Source organism: Dipodomys spectabilis, unplaced genomic scaffold (assembly GCF_019054845.1).
Source record: "Dipodomys spectabilis isolate Male_0828 unplaced genomic scaffold, ASM1905484v1 ptg000069l, whole genome shotgun sequence".
Lineage (NCBI taxonomy): Eukaryota > Metazoa > Chordata > Mammalia > Rodentia > Heteromyidae > Dipodomys > Dipodomys spectabilis.
This window is the reverse complement of record NW_024870746.1, coordinates 22930910-22953766: the sequence shown is the minus strand read 5'-3', so window position 1 is coordinate 22953766 and position 22857 is coordinate 22930910. Positions and strand designations below refer to the sequence as shown.

General features: G+C 42.6%; 1 protein-coding gene across 12 annotated transcripts in view; it reads left to right on the top strand.

Annotated features, from left to right (window-relative positions):
- Cr2 (complement C3d receptor 2) overlaps positions 1-22857 on the top strand; it is a 32127-nt gene that overhangs the window by 1327 nt on the left and 7943 nt on the right. The window contains exons 1-20 of one of the 12 annotated variants that reach the window (XM_042681305.1): positions 5898-5959; positions 7186-7340; positions 7667-7766; positions 8438-8523; positions 9064-9462; positions 12337-12513; positions 12596-12698; positions 13260-13345; positions 14353-14742; positions 16951-17139; positions 17225-17324; positions 17650-17732; positions 18437-18844; positions 19656-19832; positions 19913-20003; positions 20287-20363; positions 21179-21586; positions 21963-22136; positions 22211-22280; positions 22573-22655. In XM_042681305.1, coding sequence (XP_042537239.1) covers positions 7720-7766; positions 8438-8523; positions 9064-9462; positions 12337-12513; positions 12596-12698; positions 13260-13345; positions 14353-14742; positions 16951-17139; positions 17225-17324; positions 17650-17732; positions 18437-18844; positions 19656-19832; positions 19913-20003; positions 20287-20363; positions 21179-21586; positions 21963-22136; positions 22211-22280; positions 22573-22655 — 3148 coding nt within the window. In that variant the 5' untranslated portion in view covers positions 5898-5959; positions 7186-7340; positions 7667-7719. Of the gene's footprint in view, positions 1-5776; positions 5960-6505; positions 7341-7666; positions 7767-8437; positions 8524-9063; positions 9463-12336; positions 12699-13259; positions 13346-14352; positions 14743-16950; positions 17140-17224; positions 17325-17649; positions 17733-18436; positions 18845-19655; positions 19833-19912; positions 20004-20286; positions 20364-21178; positions 21587-21962; positions 22137-22210; positions 22281-22572; positions 22656-22857 lie in introns of those variants that run through there. The other 11 variants (XM_042681300.1, XM_042681301.1, XM_042681304.1 and 8 more) reach the window with 11 other exon arrangements.

Sequence of the window (22857 nt, the reverse complement as noted above, 5' to 3'; positions counted from 1 at the left end):
ACGAAGCCAGCCTGGGCAGAAGAGTTCTCATAAGTCTCTTATCTCCAATTAACCACTCAAAAAACAGAAGTGGCGCTGTGGCTCAAGTGGTAGAGTGCTAGCCTTGAGCTCAAAGAGGCTCAGTGACAGCTCCCAAGCTGAGTTCAAACCCTACAACTGACAAAAAAAAAAAAAAAATCACTGTCTTCATCTCACCTCTTTCTTCCTATCATCTCTGTGAGAGCAAGGACGCCATCACAGACAGCCACACACCTGCATGCTGTACAGCATCAAACCTACCTCCCACCTCCCAATCATTCCTATGTCTACAGTTCAGAAGGATATTATCAGTGGAAAAGCAAATTCTTCACCTCACCATCCCTTCCAGTGCTAGAGCAAGAGCAGCATCCAGGTCCCCTAATAAGAAAGGCAGGTCTTCCCTGTTCCCATGTTCATCTCTCTCTCTCTCTCTCTCTCTCTCTCTCTCTCTCTCTCTCTCCTCTCTCTCTCTCTCCTACCCATACTCTTTATATCTCTCTCCTCATATCCCCTCCCCATCCTTTTTCTTTCTCCTTTTTCTTATCCTTCCCCTCCCTCCCTCTTTCTTTCTCCCTCCCCTTCCCTTTTTCCCTCCCACTTCTTCTCTCCTTACTTCTCCTTCTCTCTTTTACTCTCTCGTCCTCCTTTTCTCCCTCCCCCTGTCTCCCTCCATCTTCCTCTCCTTTTCTTGCTCCTAAGTCTTTTTTGGGGGGTGGGTAGGAGGGGGTTTTGTTGGTTGTGGGGCCTGAACTCTGGGCCTGGGTGCTGTCCCTCAGCTCTTCAGCTCAAAGTGAGCTCAAAGTGAGCCCTCAACCACTTGAGCCACAGCGCCACTTCTGGCTTTTTCTGCTTATGTGGTGCTGAGGAATCGAACCCAGGGCCTCATGCATGCAAGGCAAGCGCTCTACCACTGAGCCACCTTCCCAGCCCGCTCCTAGGTCTTTTTAAGTAGCCCAGAATGACTTGTACTTGAGATCATCCCACCTCAGCCTCCTGAGTACACAGATGTGTTCACCATGCCAAGACAGCCTTTGTTAAATCTTTCGCATACCAGTATTGCAATCCTGAGCAATCCAATTACTCATGTACAAGCCACTCTGTCTCCAGTCTTGTAAAACTTTCGGACGATGAAAAACAAAAATCAATCTATCAATCAATCAATCTACCTATCATCTGCATATGTATGCTACCTATATACATATTCATTTTCCACTCCTTGGCTTTAAGAAAATCTAAATGGGCTCTTGAATGCCAGTGTGTGTGTGTGTCGGGGGGGGGGGGGGGGGGGGAATCTACAATCTACTCCAATGGGTCAACGAGGTCCTTGTGACTGGGCCTCGCCTGTCTGTGCATTGCGCATCCTTGTGCCCATGCTTTCGTCCAAAGCGGACTACTTCCTCCTTCACAAAACAGTTGTCATTCTCATCTTCCACAACAGGGTCTCTGATCTTTGTTTTCCACAGGTGTCTACTTATGCTCAGTTTCTATGACCCTAGGTCTAAATATCAGTGGGTATTCAGGCTCCACCCTAGACCTCTTCCATTTTTTCTATCTTCTTCCTAAAAGATCTCATGTGTCTCATGGCTTTAAATACTATTTAAATTTGTTATCAGTTGTCCTGACTTCTCTTCTGAGCAGCAAATCTGTGCGTAACGATGTATTTACACCAGGTCTGACATAGCACACGCTTTCCTTACCACACACAGAAGTACACATGCAAGCTTTAATGCACACGTGTGTGCACACATGCACACACATGGCCCATTTCTTCCCCAGGCCTTCCCATCTTACTTCATGGTAATTCCCTCAATCAGGTAACTCAAGTGAAAAGCTTAGAAGTAATTACTGGCTCCTTCCATTTCTTTAATCCTACATCTAATACAATAGCTTATCAATTCTCCTAAAATGTATTTCAAATGCATCTACTTATCACTGCCTCTTTTGGAACCAAGTGTCATTTTTACCCAGAATTGTGTAATTCGCCCAACTGCCAGAGCATTCTTTTAAAAGAGCAAATGATGTCCCATGGCTGCCTTGCATGAACTCCCCAATGACTTCCACTCAGGGAACCCTCCAAATTTCTTGTGGTAGCCTAAGAAATCCTGTGCCATCCCTCCTATTCTTCTAGCTTATCTCATACTTACTTCCCACAGCCTGATCGCAGTTGCCTTCTGCCTCTCCCTAAAGCCTACTGACTCCAGTGTGGCTACCAGGCCTCTGCTTCAGGTGCTTGGCTGGATCCTCCTCATCCTGCAGTCACTATTCCAGTCTCTCCTCCATAGGTCTCTCTCTCTCTCTCTCTCTCTCTCTCTCTCTCTCTCTTTCTCTCTCTCTCCCTCTGTGCCAACATGCAACCTAAATGCCATGTGGAGGGGACATGACACGTTCCTTCCTCTTTCAAGTGCATTGAATTGTCACTCCACTCCATTTCCTTCTCAGTACCATCTTACTTATTTCCTGGTATTTATTCATGGTCTGTCTCCTTTGATTGGAATATAATATGTGGGGAAGGGAACTTTGTCTCCAGTGTTCACAGATGGATGCCCCATGTCTAGGACTGTACCTTAAGGAATATGATTAAGGAATATGTGTAACTATCTTTCAAAAGATTACCCATCAAGCCAGGCTGCTCAAGAGACTGAGCTATGAGGATCACAGTTCAAAGCCAGCCCAGGCAGCAATGTTCATAAGACTCTTATCTCCAATTAACCACCAAAAAGCTAGAAGCAGAGATGTGGATCAAGTAGTAGAGCGCTAGCCTTGAGAAACAAAAATCTCAGGGACAGCACCTAAGCCCTGAGCTCAAGCCCCAGGATTGGCACACACACACACACACACACACACACACACACACACACACACACACACACACACACACACACACACAGCTTATGAAATAGCAAGGTCCTAGTATTAAAGCATTTAATTATAATGCTCATTCTCTCTCAAATATCATTATTTGCCTTTTAACATGTTTCCTGACCAGCCTCTATAATAATATACTAATGTATTATTATAGAATATAACATCATATATATCTTATATATAATGTGGATATGTGTGTGGGCACACACACACACAGCCAGGCACCTGCACACACTCACACACATCCTTCGCTCATTTCAAATGATCCAAGGCATTCAGGTAAAGCTCCTTACAAACAAATAATGAGCTAACTATATCCTATTCTCCAGAAAATGTTTTGCCTAGTTAGTTTTAAAGATGGTTTGAAGTGTGTGTATGTGTGCATGTGTGAATATCCTGTCTTCCATTTTAGGTAAGTTGTGATCTACTCTGGTCTTTACACCTGATTGTAGAAAGATGTGGAAAGGGCACAGTGGCTCTCAGGACAAGTCATCTAACTAAGCAGTTCTTATCTCACTCTGGAATTCTGTCTTGCATCCTGGGATTTGGGGGTAATTTCATTAGGAAGAAGGCCAAGTTCGAGAGAGAGAGAGACAGACAGACAGAGACAGACACAGAGACAGAGACACAGAGAGACAAAGATCATCCCATGTGGTCTTATTAGAGATGAGTCTTTTCCATTGCTCCCTATCCAGCAAGTGTGACTCTCATCTGCTTTTATTGTGGAGTGTTAGCTGTAATGTATCCTGTGTTTTTGCCATTTTTAGATCTTGAGTTCTTTTTAACCTGTATTGGTGTTAAGTCTTAGGAGTTTAAATTGTTTGTTTTTTCAGATTGTAAAAGATAATTTGGCATGGTTCTTATTTGCTTTTGATAATTACAAGTAAAACCACTTGCATAGAATAACTAGTACAAAAGTCTGTCTTCAGGGAGGTCTGATTCTCAGTGAAGATCCTCTGATCTGCAGGATATGCACTTGTAGGCATTGCTGAAGGAAACTAAAGGAGTTGAGGGAGTAAATTCATGGATGGGGATTCTCCAGTGACAATTAGGTCCTAACAGTGGGCAGTCTTACATTCATTCTCCACTAGAGGCATGAAGCCACAGAAAGGCTAAGTCTGGTTACAACTTAGCCAAGGTGTAAACACCTTAGGAGCGCCCCTGGTTTACTGTTTGTTTTTTTACCTGTCTCCGACTTGCTTGAAGAAGACTCTCAAAGTTAACATTCAAATATTCTTCTTCTCTGGGCAGGCTTTGCAGCTAGGCACATTTCTATATGATGACTATCGGTTCTGAAAGGAAAGTGAACTTCTTGCTCTCTGTAAATGAATTTAAGGAGTTGAAACTCGAATCTTCTCTCATAACCTAGGAAAATGACTTCTGAAAACCTCCTTTACATGATTGTTACCGTTTCTTGCCCATCTACTAGGATACCAATTATTTAATTATTAAATATGATTGTTTTAAGTCAGAAGAAACTGTCTGGAAATTTTTAGTTCCTTTTATCTAGTAACCATCAGAGAGTATTTTCCAAAGTTCTCTCTGGGGTTATTTTACTATCGTTGGTGAAAATAAAATAATGGAGAATAAGCATATTTTTCTGAAGACACTAAAGGCTGGGATAATTATTTCGGTTTATTAAAGGATTGCTGGCATCAGAAGCTCATCCCTCTAGTCCTAGCTTCTCAAGAAGAAGCTTGAGATCTGAGAATTGAGCTTCAAAGCCACCTGGGAAAACAAATGTGAGAGATTCTTACCTCCAACTGACCAGCAAAAAGCCAGAATTGAGGCATGATCAAGCACCAGTTGTGAGTGGAAAAAGCTAAATGAAAATGTGAGGCCTGGAGAAAAGCTGTCACACACACAATATTAAATATGCATAACTTAGGATGTATTTTAGTTTCCTGCGCTATCCCCTAAAAGTTTTACTCTAAGATTTTTTTATTGTAAGGTTCTATTTTTACTTATATTAAAAAAAAATGTGGGGAGCCGGGCACCAGTGGCTCATGCTTATAATTCTAGCTACTCAGGAGGCTGAGATCTGAAGATTTCAGTTCAAAGCCAGTCAGGGCAGAAAAGTCTGTGAGACTTTCATCTCCAATTAACTGCCAGAAAACCAGAAGTGGTGCTGTGGTTCAAGTGGTAGAGTACTCACCTGGAGCTGAAAAGCTCAGGGACAGCACCCAGGCCCAGAGTTCAAACCCCATGACTGACAAAAAAAAAAGTGGAGATTTTTTTTTTTTTTGCTCCAAACTCAACACATCATACATGTTAATTACATGCTGTTTTAAGTATGCCAATTATGCTTCATTACAGGCAGGAAAAAATATGAATATCTGCTCTCCCTCAAATAAATCTAAAACCAACGCAAGCATGTATGCTGATCGCTGAAGGCCTTCACCACAGGCTTTTTCCATTTCCCCAGACTCTGACCTTACTGTGAAAGGCAAACAACGGGGGGGGGGAAAAAATGGAAGAGGCACTGTGGCTCAAATGGTAGAGCACTAGCCTTGAGCAAAAGAAGCTAAGGGACAGCACCCAGGCCCAGAGTTCAAGTCTCAGAACCAGAGCAAACAAAAAGAAAAACTACAACAACAAACAAAAACTCACTTATTTTTATTTAAAATTTGTAACGCAATGAAGTAACCACAGGGTCTTTCTAGGATATTATGAAATTTTATTTTCTCTAGTTCTTCCTCTGAGGTCTGTCCTAAAAACTGAATGTTGTTACAACAACGGGTGACAAAACAAAAGCAGACGAAAAGGCCTACCCACGCTTCACTTTGTACTTTGCTTTAAAGTACAAAGTAAGTTTCAAACAAGCACTTTACCTCTGGAGCCACGCCCTCAGCCCTTCTCTTAGTTTTGATACCCCTATAATCTCTGTCTCTAGGTCAGTGTAAGTTCCTGCCAAGGTACCCTTTTGCTAAGCCTAATAATATTGGGAGTGATCAGTCTGAGTTTGCTGTTGGCACAACTTGGGAATACAAATGCCTCCCTGGCTTTACCAAGAAGTCATTCTTTATCACCTGCCTAGAGAATTCCAAGTGGTCAGATGCTCAACAGTTCTGTAAACGTGAGTAATCCTTGTCACTCTCCATCTCGTGTCCTAGAGGATCTAGTCCAGATAAAAGACTGACACACTAGTAGCTCATGGCAAGCAAAGGGTGCTCCCAGGGTCTCCATGTTTCCTTTTATTTCAGAGTGCGCTATTAATTGGGTTAAAGTCATTACCACTGGCCAACCCTGTATGTCTTATTTTCTCCATGACTTCTTTCTGATCATCTCTTCATTCTGCAATGTCTTAGGATGAGGTAAAAAAGTTAGTCTACAAAGTGTCAGCTGGACACTGGTGGCTCCTCATGCCTATAATCCTAGCTACTCAGGAGGTTGAGATCTGAGGATCACTGTTCAAAGCCAACCCAGTCAGCAATGTCCATAAGACTCTTATCTCCAAATAACCACCAAAAAGCCAGAAGTAGAGCTGTGGCTCAAGTGATAGAGTGCTAGCCTTCAGCTTTCAAACAAAAAAAGCTCAAAGACAACACCCAGGCCCTGAGTTCAAGCCTTATGACCTAAAAAAGAAAGGGGAGGGGGGGGAAAAAAGAAAAAGAAAAGTGTTAATTCAGTTCATTCTTGTACCACTCAATTCAATAAATAGTTTTGAATGAGTAGTAGGTATGATACATGAAATTAAACAATAGGGTTTGGGAAAACCAAATAGTTGGGTAGTTTTACCTTTTAGGAATTTCCTACAATCAGTAATGACTGATTTTTAAATACATGTTGTACATATCATTTATTTTTAGAGGAAACATGGCCTAAGATCATAGAAAAGTAAGTAGTTATCTAGAAACATTAGGGAAATCTAGTTGTGGGCAGAAGACACTTTTTGTGTACACAAAAGCTTATAGGTGGGAAGGAATATGATGTCTAAAGAAAATAGACCAAAAAAATCAGTATGGTAGAGTCTACTTGGTTAGGAATAGTGATAAGTATACTAGCATTTAACTATATAATAGGCGGTATATATTTCCTAGAAACAGTTGTAAACCATTGTATGTGTTCCAATGTGGGTATGATGTGACCTCATTTGTGTACATTCTGTGGAGGGTGTACTCACACGAGGGTGACCTGAGTTTTACATGTGTAGAATTATATCACTCAATAATCCAAATGAGAGACTACAGCAGTGGCAGAATAACCAGACTCCTGTCAGTCAATGTGGTGAGCGAATAAGGGCCAGGGGTCAAGGGTGAGTGTCAGAAAGGAAAGGATGACTGCGAGGTTGCTTTGATCCAGGAGATTTGTTAGGCGATGCCATCCATGGACATAATAAGAAAGAGGGAAAAATGGAGATTCTAAGTTATAATCAACCTCAAGTACAGTTGTGCATCCAGCTACAGAAACATACGCTTAAAACAAAGAGGATTCTAGAACCGACTGATCCATAAAAGGTATGAATTCTTTAAATATTAAAAAATTATATTTGAGGGCTGGGAAGGTGGCTTAGTGGTAGAGCACTGGCCTAGTGTGTATGAAGCCCTGGGTGCGATCCCTCAGTTCCACATACACAGAAAAAGCTGGAAGTGGCACTGTAGCTCAAGTGGTAGAGTGCTAGCCTTGAGCTGAAGAGCTGAGGGACAGCGCCCAGGCCCAGATTTAAGTAGATTCAACTATTGGGGAACCAAATTCCCACCTCATTAGGATTTAATACAAAACACAAGGTCTTCTGGATTCTAGTCCCCAATTCTCTTTTGTTTTGTCTTGTTTCCCCTTATAGGCAAATCATGTAGGAGGCCCCAAGACCTGCTCCATGGCTCTGTGCGTACACCCATGGGGATCGAGTTTGGGTCAACCATTACATTTTCTTGTAACAAAGGGTGAGTTGGCAGTAGACATCTCCAGGATATATGCAAAGTAGAATATTAATTCTAACCAGAAACTATCCATTCCTGAGAGTCAATGCTATCCACCAATCCAAAAGAGACTCAGGTCCTTACTTCCTACCCTTTAAAGTTAAATAAGCAAAATATGGTGTTATCACCCTAATCTGCTCCAGAAAACAACTCGAGAAAGTCCCCACAGAAAATGGAGAGGGGGCTCCTCTTTAGTTTTAACTGTCCTATGCTATTGATGATGTCAAATGTCCTTTGGCTCTAAATTATTGAGTCTTTGATTTTTTTCACCACTACCTGTTACACATTCTATTCTTTTATATCTTATTTTTTAAAGAAAAATTGAGGCCTTTCTAAAATGTAAATGATGTCAGGCACTGGTGGCTCATGCCTGTAATCCTAGCTACTCAGGAGGTTGAGACCTGCGGATTGTGGTTTGAAGCCAGCCCAAGCAAGCAAGTCTACATGACTCTTCTCTTCAACTAAAAGCAGAATGTAGAGGTGGCTCAAGTGGTAGAGCAACAGACTGGACTAAAAAAGTCAAAGGAAAGTGTGAGGACCTGAGTTCAAGCTCCATTACTGGCACCAAATAAACAAACAAATAAAATAAGACTCAAGTGTAGCTCAGAGGTGACCACACATTTCTCTGTCCCTAGATATCAACTCATTGGTGACTCTTCTGCTACGTGCATTGTCTCAGACAATACTGTAGTCTGGGATGCGGATATGCCTTCTTGTGAATGTGAGTAAAACGATTTCTTTATGGCACTCTATTCAATTCCTCTTGCACTCCTAGAGAGTCGCTGGGCATCTGCATCAACCTGAGTCCCCTAGGAAGGCTTCACTAGTTTTGGCACAGAGCAGTGATTTATTTTCCTCTGTGACTTCCTCATCTCACCACACTTCCCTCTCCCTGCTGACCTGTGAGGAAAAGTGACTGCATAAGGAATAAATTCCTAGCTCTAAAATAGATCATGAGCTCACACACAGCCTCATTACCATGCACAAACTAAGTCAGCCTCACTGTTTCCCGTAGGCGTTTATCCATCCGCTGGCTGGGGACTAGTGACCAGCTTATCTACAGCCTTTAGAGGCTTCATCGTTCAGAGTCCCATGCATTTTCCTACCTGGATCCTTTCCATTTAGGATCACCTTTTAACTCAGGACACACAAGTTCAATAAGATTGATCAATTGTAGGCTCAGCGGAAGCCTGTGCAGAGAAAGTTCTCAGGGATTATAACATCTAAATGCCTTCTCTTTTCCTACCTGCCCCCACCTAAGCTATTCTGTGTGAGCCACCCCCATCCATCTCCAATGGGACCTTCTTCAGCACCAGTAGAGAAATCTTTCCCTATGGAAGTGTGGTAACATATCACTGCCACATTGGACGACATGGGGAAAAGCTGTTTGATCTGGTGGGTGAGAAATCGATATATTGCACCAGCAAAGACAATCAAGTTGGCATCTGGAGCAGCCCACCCCCGCAGTGCATTGATTTAGTCAAGTGCCCAAGGCCAGAAATTAAAAACGGACATATAGAATCTGGATTTAGATGGTCATTTTTCTTAAACGATTCAGTGATGTTTGCATGCAAGCCTGGCTTTACTATGAAAGGCAGCAGCATTGCATGGTGCCAACCAAATGGCAAATGGGACCCTCCACTGCCAACTTGCTTCAAGGGTAAGTTGAGCTGATACTCCGGGTTTCTTAAAATAAAATTAGGCTTTTGGCAGAATAGAGACAGGTGCTGATAGGCGTAGTAGGATCGTGAGAGTTATGTATGGCTGAATTTCGTGGCTAATGAATTTGAAAATGAATTTGGGAAGTAATATCTAAGTGTTGAAGAGATAAGAAATTTTATTGTTGTGGAACAGTATTGCATCTGTGTTGTTGTAAGGGAAATTAGTAAAGCTTTTGGGGTTGTTTTTTGTTTTTTTTACAAAGCTGTCAAAATAACTTGAAGGCTCAAAAATGTAAGACACAAAATGGCTAGAAAAAACATAGGTGAACCATTTCAGGTCATTGGGATCAGTTACAAGGTTTTAGAAAACAACTCCCCAAAACATAGGAAATGAAAGTAAACATGGGAAAATAAGGGTACATCAAACCAAAAGGCTTCCACAGGGGACAGGTGTTGTGACACACACCTGTCATCCCAGCTACGCGTGGAAGGCAGAGAGGGGAGGATTGTGGCTTGAGGGTAGCTAGGTCAAAAGAGTTAGTGAAACCTTATCTCAAAAAATGAGCTACAGACAGACAGAGCGAGAGATAAAAGCTGTGAGGCCTTACCTGGAAAGTATACTAAAACAAAGAGAGCTGGGGAGATGGCTCATCACACCAGTTAAAGAGCACTGCCCTGGTAGATATGAGGTCCTAAATTCTGCACAACAGAAGGAATGATAGAATAAAGCGGGAACATATAGAATGGAACAAAGTATCTGCAAGCTACATAACAAGGGGTGGCTATCCAGAAAACATAAGGAACTCAAATAACTCAGTAGCAAAGAAACTTAAATAACCTCATTTTAAAACATATGAATAGAAACCAAAGGAATAGCCAAGAGCTATCTAAGAATTCTCGACAGCATGAGTCATGAGGATAAAAGCAAATCAAAACCATAATGAGATCTTCTCACCTGATTAGAATGGCTGCTAATCAGAAAAAGTACGGCCAGGACAATGGAGGATTCGGAGCAGAGGGAATCTTACACACAGTGGGTGACCATGTAAATTGGTACAGATGCTATGAATAACAGTATGAGGCTCCTCCAAAAGTTAAACATAAAGAGAGCCGCCTCATGACCTGGCAAAGCTCCTTCTGGATAGATGTCAAGTGAAATGTAATCAGAATGCTGTAGAGATCACTGCACTTTCTTGTACACCGAAGTATCGTTCATAGTAGCCATGAAAGACAAACAACCAAGTGTCTATCAATCAAGGACAATGTCATATATACACACAATGGAATAGCAGGCAGCCATGAAAAGGAGTGAAAGTCTGGCATTGACTACAACATGGATGGAGCCGTAGCTTATTATATTAAGGGAAATAAGACAGGCACAGAAAGGCAAATACCATGCATTACAACTTGCATATAGAATCTAAAAATGGTGGTCTCATAGAAGAACAGAAGCTGGGGAGAGCAGTAGGAAAGATCTTGATGAACAAGCATTACGTTATAGTCAAATTGAAGAAATAAGTTCGTGTGCTGTCTTGCACAGTAGCACAGCTGTGATTCATGATAATGAATCTGTGTACTTCAAAAAGGCCAGAAGAGCTGGGCACTGGTGACTCAGACCTGCAATCCTAGCTACTCAGGAGGCTGAGATCTGAGGATTATGGTTCAAAGCCAGCTTGGGGAGGAAAGGCTGTGAGAGTCTTACTTCCAATTAACCACCAGACTGGGCTGGGAATGTGGCTCAGTGGTAGAGCGCTTGCTTTGCATGCATGAGGTCCTGGGTTTGATTCCTCAGCACCACATAAGCAAAAAGAAAAAAGCCAGAAGTGGCGCTGTGGCTCAAGTGGTAGAGCACTAGCCTTGAGCTGAAGAGCTGAGGGACAGCGCCCAGGCCCAGAGTTCAGGCCCCATGACCGGACCCAATAAAAACCCAAAACAAATCCAATTAACCACCAGAAAACCAGTAGCAGAGCTGTGGCTCAAAGTGGTAGAGCACTAGCCTTGAACAGTAGAGCTCAGAGACAGTGCTCAGGCCCCAAATTCAGGCCCTATGACTAACAACGAGGAAAAAAAAAAGGCTAGATGAAAAAAATTAAGGTTTTACAACAAAGAAGTGATAGAAGTTTGAGAAGATAGATGAATTTGCCCTAAGTAGAATATGATACAATGTATTCATGTGTTTGTAGAGTACTAGGTATTACATAAGTATGCATGTTTATATCCATTAGAAAATATAAATAAGTGCCAAAGCCAGTAATTAGATATAAAAATGACTCAACTAGATTAAATGAGGATATAATGAATTCTCAATCCTATTGGCCATCTCAATGGGAGAAACTGAAATAAGAATTTGATTCAAAATAATTTACACATTAAATATTCTCATATCAAAGATAATGTAACCCTTATGGAAGAAGGCGAGTAGTCAGATGAAATCTATGCCCACCATTTACCCCCTCTCTCCTCTTATTGTATAATTTTTGACTTTCTAAAAACCTGGCAGTATCGGGAACGCCTTTCACAAGGCTCAGAAATCTCCTTCACTTTGTTTGGGGAGCAGAAAGGTAAAGCTAGATTTAGGTGGAGAAGATGTGTTACGCAAGTTTGGTTCCCTTGGCTATATTATTGAAACAATATCTCAGGCCCTTGAGATGCAGGAGATGAAGGATGATTGGCAGGCATGATGTTTCCTGATTCAGATCAAGGCAGGGAAAAGACAGCTTTGTGGTTCAGCAGGACTGAGCAGCGTAATGTACATGAGCCCTACTCAAGCGTGGTTACCTCATCCTACCAACCCCAAGCAGGCTAGGAGCTGTAGAGAAGAACGTTTCATTTCAGAAGTAAAAGGACTCGTTCTGGTCCTGTTCTTTTCTCAGGGTGTCTGCCACCTCCGAGTATCCATCATGGTACTTCTAATACAAAGGATAAGGAATTCTTTTCAGTTGGACAGGAAGCATCCTACAGCTGTGAGCCTGGCTACACCCTCGTGGGAACTAACCTTGTTCAGTGCACATCCTTGGGAACCTGGAGTTCTACCACCCCCAGATGTGAAGGTGCCAACAGCTCTGATCCATCCAAAGGAAACTCAACCCTTTCCCGATTCTTCCCATGCTAGCCTTGTCTTTTCTTTCCTAGTGAAATCATGTGATGCCATTCCCAACCAACTTCCCAATGGCCGTGTGCTGCTCCCTCCCAATTTTCAGCTTGGGGCAGAGGTTTCCTTTGTCTGTGACCCAGGGTGAGTGTGAGGATAGAGCCTGAATGCCCACCCGTAGCTACACACTGCCAAGTATGAACTCGAAAGACAGCCAATGGTTTCATTTGTTTTCTGTCCTTTTCTTCATCCTTTACGACTCAGAAGCCTGTCAATTAATCAAATCTTCTCTGCTTTTTCCCAGCCAGACTGGGAATAGTGTGTTCATCATCTGGAAGGGAAAACTTTGGATCAGAAGTGATGGCTCCTGTTAAGGAGAACAAGCTGTGGTTGGGGTTCAGTAGGATAAATTCCTTGGGGTGAACTTGTGAAACAAGATCTTTGATGTTTGCTTCTCCAGGAACTAAGGATGTTTGTGTCAAGTTAGTCAAGAGAATATTGAGATTTGGTTGTCACAGATGCAAGAGATAAAGGGGAAAAAAAAGAATACAGCTCCTAGGATTTGTTTTCCCTGTGTTTTTACCTAGTCTGAATTCGTCGTGTTGCTGAGCAGAGTCACAAGTAACATTTTCCCTTCAGCTGGAAATGCTTTAAAATGTAGATTCGATTCGACCTTGTGATGATTTGCTACCCTTATTGTTTAAGGTTCCGGTTAAATGGCAAATCTTCTAGTCAGTGTGTCGCAGAAGGAGTGACAGTAATCTGGAATAATAAGTTTCCTGTCTGTGAATGTGAGTAGAAAACAAAACTCATCAAATATAAATCGTGGCCTCTTGGTTTTTGTGAGTGCTTCCATACGTGTGTTGACTATATCCTACCATCCATGTGTATACTTTGAACACACAGAAGCCATTCTCTTCTGTGTTTTAGAATGCAGGTTGAAAGCATTTCATGGGTTGCACATTAAATGGCATATTGTATTGTGGATTTCATATATATAACAGTAAGGACTCTTGAAGGTGACCCATACTGAATCTGAGCCTAGTACTAATGTGTTTGAAAAGTTTGCTGTGTCTTCATATGCCATTTTTCTACCGAAGAGCTCCTCTCAGAGCCAAATGGAGGATAACTAGGAAATGTGGAAGTTGGCAAGCTTCCCTTCATTCTGAAACTTACCCAGGAAAGGTGTGCACACACCAAAGTAGCTATTAGTAACTAATATCCTTCATGCCCCTTCAGGATAGGTAAATAAAGGATATGAGGTCATGATTCAAATTTTCTATTCATTTTCTATAGCTTCCTTTCTCAATGGGGCCTGGCGTTAAGAGATGACAAAATCACCTGCAGTGTGTTTTTATGGGAAGGACTAAAAGTGGTCAAGCTACCTGTAGTCCTGTTGTGTGTTTAAAATAGGCACTGAATTTAAGATATGTTCCAGATTTTGTAATGGTGCCCTTCACATTCTTTTGTCCTACTGGCTGCTTACCACACTTGAGGGTACGACTTGCCTAAGGTCATACAGCTATTGAACGACAGTGGGTATTTGAAATTCATTAATATTCCATGAATTTATTATTCTCATGTGCCAAGTTTATCTTTTGTTCATTGTTCAAATTGACCACCACAGTTTACATGGAGGTAAGAATTTAGGAGATTGGGAATGAACGGTCTTTATGAGTAAGAAATAAATCCCACAGATTTCTGCTTCTGAAAAGAGTGATGTGGATCTTTTGTTTAAATGTGAATCCTTTTGTTGCAATGATCAGTACCCCTATATAATCCTTTTCCTCCTTTCCAGGGATTTCTTGTGACCCTCCTCCTCCTATCAAAAATGGTGGGAAAAGTCTTGTCTCTGGTACCCCTTCTCTGGGTACTGTTGTAATATACTCTTGCCCAAATCTCTTTCGCCTCATCGGAGAAAAGGCGCTTTTTTGCATAAGTAAAGACAACGTGACTGGAGTTTGGGACAAAGCTGCTCCTACATGTGAATATTTCAATAGAAATGCTAGGTGCACCGAGCCCAAAGTGCCCGGAGGGTACAAGAAGGAAGGATCTAGGACATCATACACACATGGCCGTTCTGTGACATTTGCCTGTCACGCCAACTTTACCATGAAAGGAAACAAAACTGTCTGGTGCCGAGCAAATAGCACATGGGGACCCACACCAGTGCCAACCTGTGAGAGTGGTAAGTATGACTCACATGAAAAAACAAAACCCATTCAAGAGATGGGGCTCTCCTGCCTTTGTGGCCAGAGCGTGCTTTCCATTCCTCTAAGAGAACCGTCTACACATATGAATGGTACGGGCAGAAGGGGGAAGCAAGAGGAACAGTGAACATTATAGCGTCCTGGTTTTTCTTCGGTGTAGAGGAATAGAACTGCCCCTCCAAACAAAACAAAACAAAAACAAAAAGCATCAAGACTGAGATCTAAGGAATGTGGTCCGAAGCCAGCCCAGGCAGGAAAGTCCATGAGACTCTTAACTCCTATTAAGCATCAAAAAAGCCCACAGTGGAGCTGTGGCTCAAGTGGTAAAGAGCTAGCGTTGAGCACAAAAGCTCAGAGACAGGGGTGCCTGCCCTGAGTCAAACAACAACAAAAAAAATCAACAACAAAGATCAAATGAGAAAAGGAGTTTGAGTATAAGAAAATTTAATTGAATTTACCTCATAATTGAGTGGGAAAAGTTTCCCAAGAATGGGATCAGTTAACCGGGTGATCTTTAAACTATATAGCTAAGTGTTAAAATAAGAGGAAATATGGAATCTACTACCAAAAAGACAACCAAGGGAAATAACATTCATCTATGTTTATCTGTTAATATAGTCTGGCCCAGGCAGGGCTGTGCGCTCTGTGGCCTTAGCAAACATGTCCTCAATAGATCTACTCTTCCCCCACGTCATCTCCTGAGCTGTCATATGTAAAATCAAATGACTTTGAAAGTACAGTCATTGTGTATCTCCATTTCCTTCTCATTTGATGTGGGTTGTATGGCTAACAAAAACTCTAAATCCAAATCTACATTTAATGCTATAGGTACAGGCAATGTTTGGTACAAGTTATACCAACACAACGGGGTATTTTAATTTTCTTAATAAAGAACAATGCTGAGAAATTTTAAGTAGATTAAAGATCTAAGAAACAACTTGTTCAAAACCAGGATCCCATCTATGTGTTAATGAGTTGATCAATCAATAGAGAGAGGGATGGATAATCTGGGAGGAAGGGGATCTTAAAGTAGTCGCAAATTGGCTTGTATGGAAAAACAAGCCTTTATACAGACTTAGAGCCAGGTGTCGTAGCTCATGCCTATCATCATAGCCATTCAGAAAGCTAAGATGAAGCCAGCCTGGGCAGATAAGTCTGTGAGACTGTTTTCTCCAAATAGCCAGAACAAACAAACAAACAGAAGTGGAGTTGTGGCTGAAGTTGTGGAATACCAGCCTTAACCAAAATAGCTATGGAGAGCACTGAGGCCTTGAGTTTAAGCCTTAGTACACCAGCACAAACAAATAAATAAATAAGGCTTATGTACTGACATAAAAAAGATGTTACAGACATCAAATACACTGTATCATTAAATAAAGGAAGCAAGACTAAAGTAATATATATGATATCCATGTATGCCTCATATATCTACATATGCATATACACCAGATATAAAAAGCCAATAAACAATATTCTAATGTCTGATAATATAACTCTCTAAATGATAGCATGTACCTTTTGGACCAGAGAACAATTTTAAATCTGAGATGAAAATAGCCTTTTTAACAATTAATATTTTTCTCAAGCCAAAGTATAGTGTAATCAAAGATAAGAACCTTACAATAGTCATGACAGGAAATGGATACAATGATACAATGTCTGTTTGACCTTTAAAGGCTCAATTCAGAGCTGAGCATGATGGCTTAAGCCTGTAAACCTAGTCATTTGAAATGTGGAGATTAGAGAATCACACTGAGAGGCCAGCCGGGGCATAAACGTTCATGAGCTCTCATCCCCACCACCTGTGAGGTGGAATGGCATGTATCTGTTACTACAGTGTAACCTAGTGGCTGGGTGCAGTGGTACAGGCCCGTCATCCCCAGAGGCACAGGCAAGAACAAGTAAGAGGATTACAGTCCAGGTCCCTGGGCAGCAAGTGAGACTCAAGCTCAAAAATAACCAAGGGGCTGGTGGTATGGTTCAAGTGGTAGAGCACTCAGGTATTAGATCCTGAGTTCAATCCCCTGGTACTGCCAAGAGAATTTTTTAAAGGCTGAGTTGAAAGTTAATGATGAACAGCGATACATAGACCACATGCCATTTATGTAACTCTTGGTTCTATGTCAGCATTTAGCTTGTGAAGGCTGTATTATCTGATGGCGTTTTTTTTTCTGATGTGTATAAAGATTTCCCGCTTGAGTGTCCGCCACTTGCTGAGATCCGTCATGGGTATCACACAGGGCAAAAGGCTGGCCACTATGCCCCAGGGTCATCTGTGACTTACAGCTGCCAGCCTGGCTACTTGCTTGATGGACAGAAGACTATTGAGTGTTTATCCTCAGGAGACTGGAGCTCAGACAGTCCCACTTGCAAAGGTACCCTAAAATCACAATCTAGTTGAAGAAATTGGATTGTTGTTCTGTTATTTGGTATGCTTTCTTATGTGTGGATGTTTTCTAGAGGCTCAGTGTGACCCTCTAGGACCATTTCCCAATGGGAAGGTAAAGGCACCTGCAAGTCCTCGGTTTGGTGTAACTGCGAGCTTCACCTGTAATGAAGGGTGAGTGGAGGGGAGGAGTGAGATTTCATTCATTTGGATTACACACACAGTATAAACCATGAAGCCTGCAGAAAGAAGGGATCTCTGTAAGAACAGCCTGGAGTGGGGTTTGTGGGAGAGAGGGAGGGGAAGGGGAGTAAGACAGAGGGAGGCCCAGACAGGGAGGGGGAGGAGAGAGAGAGAGAGAGAGAGAGAGAGAGAGGGCACTGATAGAAAGAGTAGGTGCTCAGAGATTAAGTGAACTTGTCTTTGATTTTTAAGTAAAGGCTGTTGTTCTTCAGCACAAGCTATCAACAGTTCAAAAACGACAACCCTCTCTTTGCAGGTATTGGTTAAAAGGCCAACCTTCTAGTCAGTGTGTGATTGTTGGACAAAAAGCTGTTTGGACCAAACAGCCTGTCTGTGAAGGTAGGTGAGGTAACTCACTGGTTTCTAAGGAATCTCAGAGGCTCAACAGGACACCACATACATTCATTATCATACAGGCTCACAACAAAGAACTAAAATCTTAAGGGAGTATGCTATCACTGACAGCCTCCATGGTATCAGCCTACAAGACCTCGTTATTCTCTGGCTTCCTCCAGTCCAGGAAGAGTTTCTAAGCTTTTCCTTCCCTCAAAACTACATAGAGCTGGGCATCAGTAAGCCTAGCAACTCAGGAGGCGGAGAAGTGAGGATCATGGTTCAAAGCCAGCCTGGACAGCAAAGTCTATGCAACTCTTACCTCCAATAAACTACTCAAAAAAGCTAGAAGTAATGCTGTGGCTCAAGTGGTAGAGCACTAACCCTGAGCAAAAGAAGCTCAGGGATAGCACTCAGGCCCAGAGTTAAAGTCCCAGGGCCTGCAAAAAACAAAACACAACTACATAGACATGCTAAGTACACAGCCAGGTTACTCACACAAAGCAGATCTTAGAAATAGATGGAGCCAGACTAGGTAAACTCAGAAAGGAAGTTCCAAGTTATCATCCCAGCTAGCTGCCTGGCTGGACTCATTCCAGATTCAAAATATCATTGCCTTTGAACCTAGTATGTGAGGAAGTTCCCAGCAACACTTAGGGCCTTCTTATCTGCAGTCTGTGATCATTTGTATCTCTCTGCAATTTCTCTAGAAATCCTTTGCCCAGCGCCTTCCGCTATTCTCAATGGAAGACATACAGGCAGCTCTTCAGTGCATTTTCCCTATGGAAGCAGAGTCACTTACACGTGTGACCCAGGCCCAGAGGGAGGAATCGAGTTTGTCCTTGTAGGGGAGAGCACTATCCACTGTACCGCGGGGAGCCTGATGTCTGGGAGCTGGAGCGCCCCTGCCCCACGCTGTGAACTCTCCACTTCAGCCATTCAGTGTTCACATCCCCATATTCTCAGAGGCCTAACATTATCTGTGCAGAAAGAGCAGTATTCCTATAATGAGACTGTGGTGTTCGCCTGTGAGTCTGACTTCACCATGAAGGGCAGCAGCAAAGTCCGGTGCAATGCCCAAGGAATATGGGAGCCACCAGCCCCGGTGTGTGAAAAGGGTAGGTGTTCCAGTACTCAGCAAAGGTGCTACGGACGCCTGGCTTTGAAAGAGCTAAGAGGCAGAGCTAAGGGACTTTAAACAGGGCCTTTTCCAGCTCCAGTATGCTCAGTCACACTAATGTCTGCGGCGTGCTTTCTTCATACCATCTCCACTGTTGTTTCAATGCTCAGAGGGAAAAATGTTAGAGATCACTAAGTTGTCCATTTCTTTAGGAAAGACAAAAAGAATCGGGGAGACCACTTGTTTGTGCTAAACGTTGATTTCTTAAAAGCCAAGTCATCAAAGCCTCACCCAGGGCTATGTCAGAAGCCCCTTCAAAGCATCTGAGATGGCACTTTAAGAATGGAGGTGACAGGAGAGGAGTTACGCTCAACAGGAAACTGAATAAGATCTGAAACTGCTTCAGCACAGAAAGGAAAACCAGATAGAGGGGAAAGCCACGTTCAAAAATTACTGCGAGATGCCCCTCTGTGCCAGGCAACTGCCACCATGGAATTCTAACATTCATGCCAATTACTTTGGGTTTCTTTCTGTTGTGCACCCGTGTGTGTGTGTGTGTGTGTGTGTGTGTGTGTGTGTGTGTGTGTGTGTGTACTTGAACTTGGGGCCTTGCATTCTTGCCTGGCTCCATCTTTGTTGTTGTTTGTTGGAGCTAAGAATCTTTCACGTCTGTCTACCCTGATCTCAGCTTGAGAATAAGCAGCTCCAAGAGTAGCTTGGCTTATAGGCATGATCTATCTACCATCTACCGCGCCTGGTTTCTGTGGTTTACATTAAAAGAGGATTTTTGTATTTTTCCTTTGCTTTAGCATGCCAGGCCCCTCCTGAAATTCTCAATGGGCAAAAAGAAGGGAAACACATGGTCCACTTTGACCCAGGAACATCTGTAAACTACATCTGTGACCCTGGCTATGTGTTGGTGGGAGAAGAATCCATACATTGCACCCCTGAGGGGACGTGGTCCCCTGCTGTCCCCCACTGCAAAGGTACCAGACCTCAAGTACACTTGATATCCTGGCTTTAAGATTACCTTGAGTTGGTTTCTCATCCTTGTCTCTTTTCTTAGTGGCAGAGTGTAAACCCATAGGACCACAACTCTTTACAAAACCCAAGGACCAGTTCATTAGACCAGCTGTTAATGCTTCTTGTGGTGAAGGGTGAGTGAAGACTGAACATCAGTCAGGCCGGGCTTATCAGTGCTCACTGCGATCTCTTATGTAAGGGTTTCACTCATGGACTATGGACCCCACTAGTTCTCCAAGCATGGAAACTAGACAATGGATGGATAGTATGGAAGCTGGCTACCTTCTGTTGTTGATGATGATGTTGCTTTTCCTATTTCACCTTGTCCTGAAAGTGTTCAGTCTGCTTGGAAGCCAATAGCTTTTGCTTAGCTTCCTGTGACCCACATTGCTGAATGACCTGACTCTTTATCTCTAGGTCCCGATTGAGTGGGAGTGCTTACCAACTGTGTCAAGGTACAGTTCCTTGGTTTGTAGAGATTCGCCTTTGTAAAGGTGAGTAGCAAAAAACGACAGGATGTGCAATGGTTGAGAACTGTGTGCTCCCTGGGAATTGTCTGTGTTAAGCCAGGCTTTGGGGATTCATGCATTTGATACTGTTTTGTTAACTTTGTCAGCAGCTATGGTTGCATGGCTGAGCTGTGTTTTTATTTTCACCCCTTTATTCTCGCCAGCTAAATGAATACCTCGCTGTGGTTTAGGGTGATATTAATGATGATGATGAATGTGTTCACCCACTATTCTTCATTTGAGATACACTGGAGTTTTAGTGATTAAGGAAGGATCTGGATTCAGATTCTGCTCCTACTGCTTCATAGCTGTTTGACCTTAGGCAACTCACATAGAGTCTCTAGAATTCTAGTCACTCAACTGTACATCTACAGAAACCAAAATTCTTGCAATTAAATGGTACTGTCCCTACTTTCTGAATGATGAAGCTGCCTGATGCTAACTAGATGTTCATTCAACAACAAATATTCCTTGCTAACCATATAGATTATCATAGAGCAAAGAGATTATACTCAAAAAAAGGACATTTCATTTCCCTATTGGTTATTTAAAAGAATTCTTTTTTTCAGTAGCAATTGATTCCTAGGCCTTACTGCCTCATGTAATATGAACTTGATCAGCGTATTCACTTAATGAAGATGTGTCTCTCCTCTGGAATCTGCTTACATTGTATTTTATATACATAATGAACTTGGATATGACTCCCATCAGGAAAATCCGTTCGTGCCCTGGATCATAACCAGCTTCTCTTCTCTTCTGTCATGTGAACAAACTTCTACAGTATCTTTTTGTCTCTCTAGAAATCACCTGCTCACCACCCCCTGTTATCTATAATGGGATACACACAGGAAGTACTTCAGAAGATGTTCCCTATGGGACAACAATCATGTATACATGTAACCCTGGGCCAGAGAAAGGAGTGCACTTCGACCTCATCGGGGAGCGTACCATCCGATGCACAAGCAAGGACGGAGTGAGAGGCAGCTGGAGCAGTCCAGCTCCCCTCTGCAGGCTCAGGCTCCCTGTGGTCCAGTGCTCAGAGGTGATCATTGACAATGGATACACGACAGCTGTCAAGAAGGCATCGTATGTCTACAATGACAGTATAACAATCAAGTGTAATCATGGCTACATTTTGAATGGCAGCAGCCAAATTCGTTGCAAAGCCAATAACACCTGGGATCCTCATATACCAACTTGTGAAAAAGGTAAAAAAAAAATGCAATGAGAGTTTCTTTCAAAGCATTTATTTATTAATACTTGTTTGTTATCTCCACCCAAAGCTAGACTCATACCAAAAGGCCATGGAAAAGGAGCATGGGCTACTTTCCTACCTTCCCATTGTTCTCTTGTACACAGTGTGTGTTCCTTACGCAAATGCCCACCCCCTGGGATGTGGGATATACGCAGGATGGACAATGAGATAAGCTTTCTAAAGGGACTTATTTCTTCACAAGAGAAGAAAGCATTCCATGGTGGATGAAAGCTACCCTAGCCTTGGCTTCAGAGTTTTAGATTATGTTGTGCCCTGGCAGTTCTAAGGCTGAAATCCCTCTGTGTTTACGTGGGGAGTTTTCTCTCCAGGCTGCCAGGTTCCTTCCGAGATTCATCACGGTCGGCATACAGGTGGAAATATGATCCTCTTTGTGTCTGGGATGTCTGTAGACTATACTTGTGACCCTGGCTACATGCTTGTGGGAAACAAATCCATCCACTGTATGCCTTCAGGACAGTGGAGTCCCGCCCCACGATGCGAAGGTACTTTTGGCTCCAGAGTTGTCTTTCTTTCTGCTGAGATGCATCTATAAGTAACTCCAACTTTGCTCTTCCAGAAGGATGTGAACCTGTGCAGCTTCCACGTGGTTCACCTGTGAAACTAGTGAATATGCCCTGTCAAGATGGGTAAGTGTGAAACAATGCATGCCGAGAAAGGAGTCACTATGGATGGTGTATTAACTCCACCAAAGCTTGTCAGGCAGCCCCTCCAGGGGTCCCTCCTCAGCACACACAGCCAGCAGCCACCTTAGGTTCCAACTCTGACTCCTTCATGTCTTTTTGATATTGGAAAGGGTTTTAGTCTGTCTCTGTCAACGTTCTTACGTAGAAGTACCTCTGTACTTGGGGTTTGAAGAGGCTAGGTGGTAGAAATGTGATCTGGGGAAGAGGACCCACATTATAATCTGTCTCTCTGTAGGTACCAAATGACTGGCTATGCTTATGAGAAGTGTCAAGATACTAAGAATGGGGTTTGGTTTCAAAAGATTCCTGTTTGTACAGGTAAACTGGGGCGTGGGGGGAGGGAACTCTCCATACACCTGACATGTTAGAGAGGGCAAGATACTGAAGAGCTAATTGGCAAACCTGTGATAATTTAGTGTGTGGCTAACACTAATACTGGGAAGCAGATTGTTTAGTAAGAATGAATATATGTTATATATCTGCTCATTTTACTATGTGGAAAAATTGTAGCCTATACTTT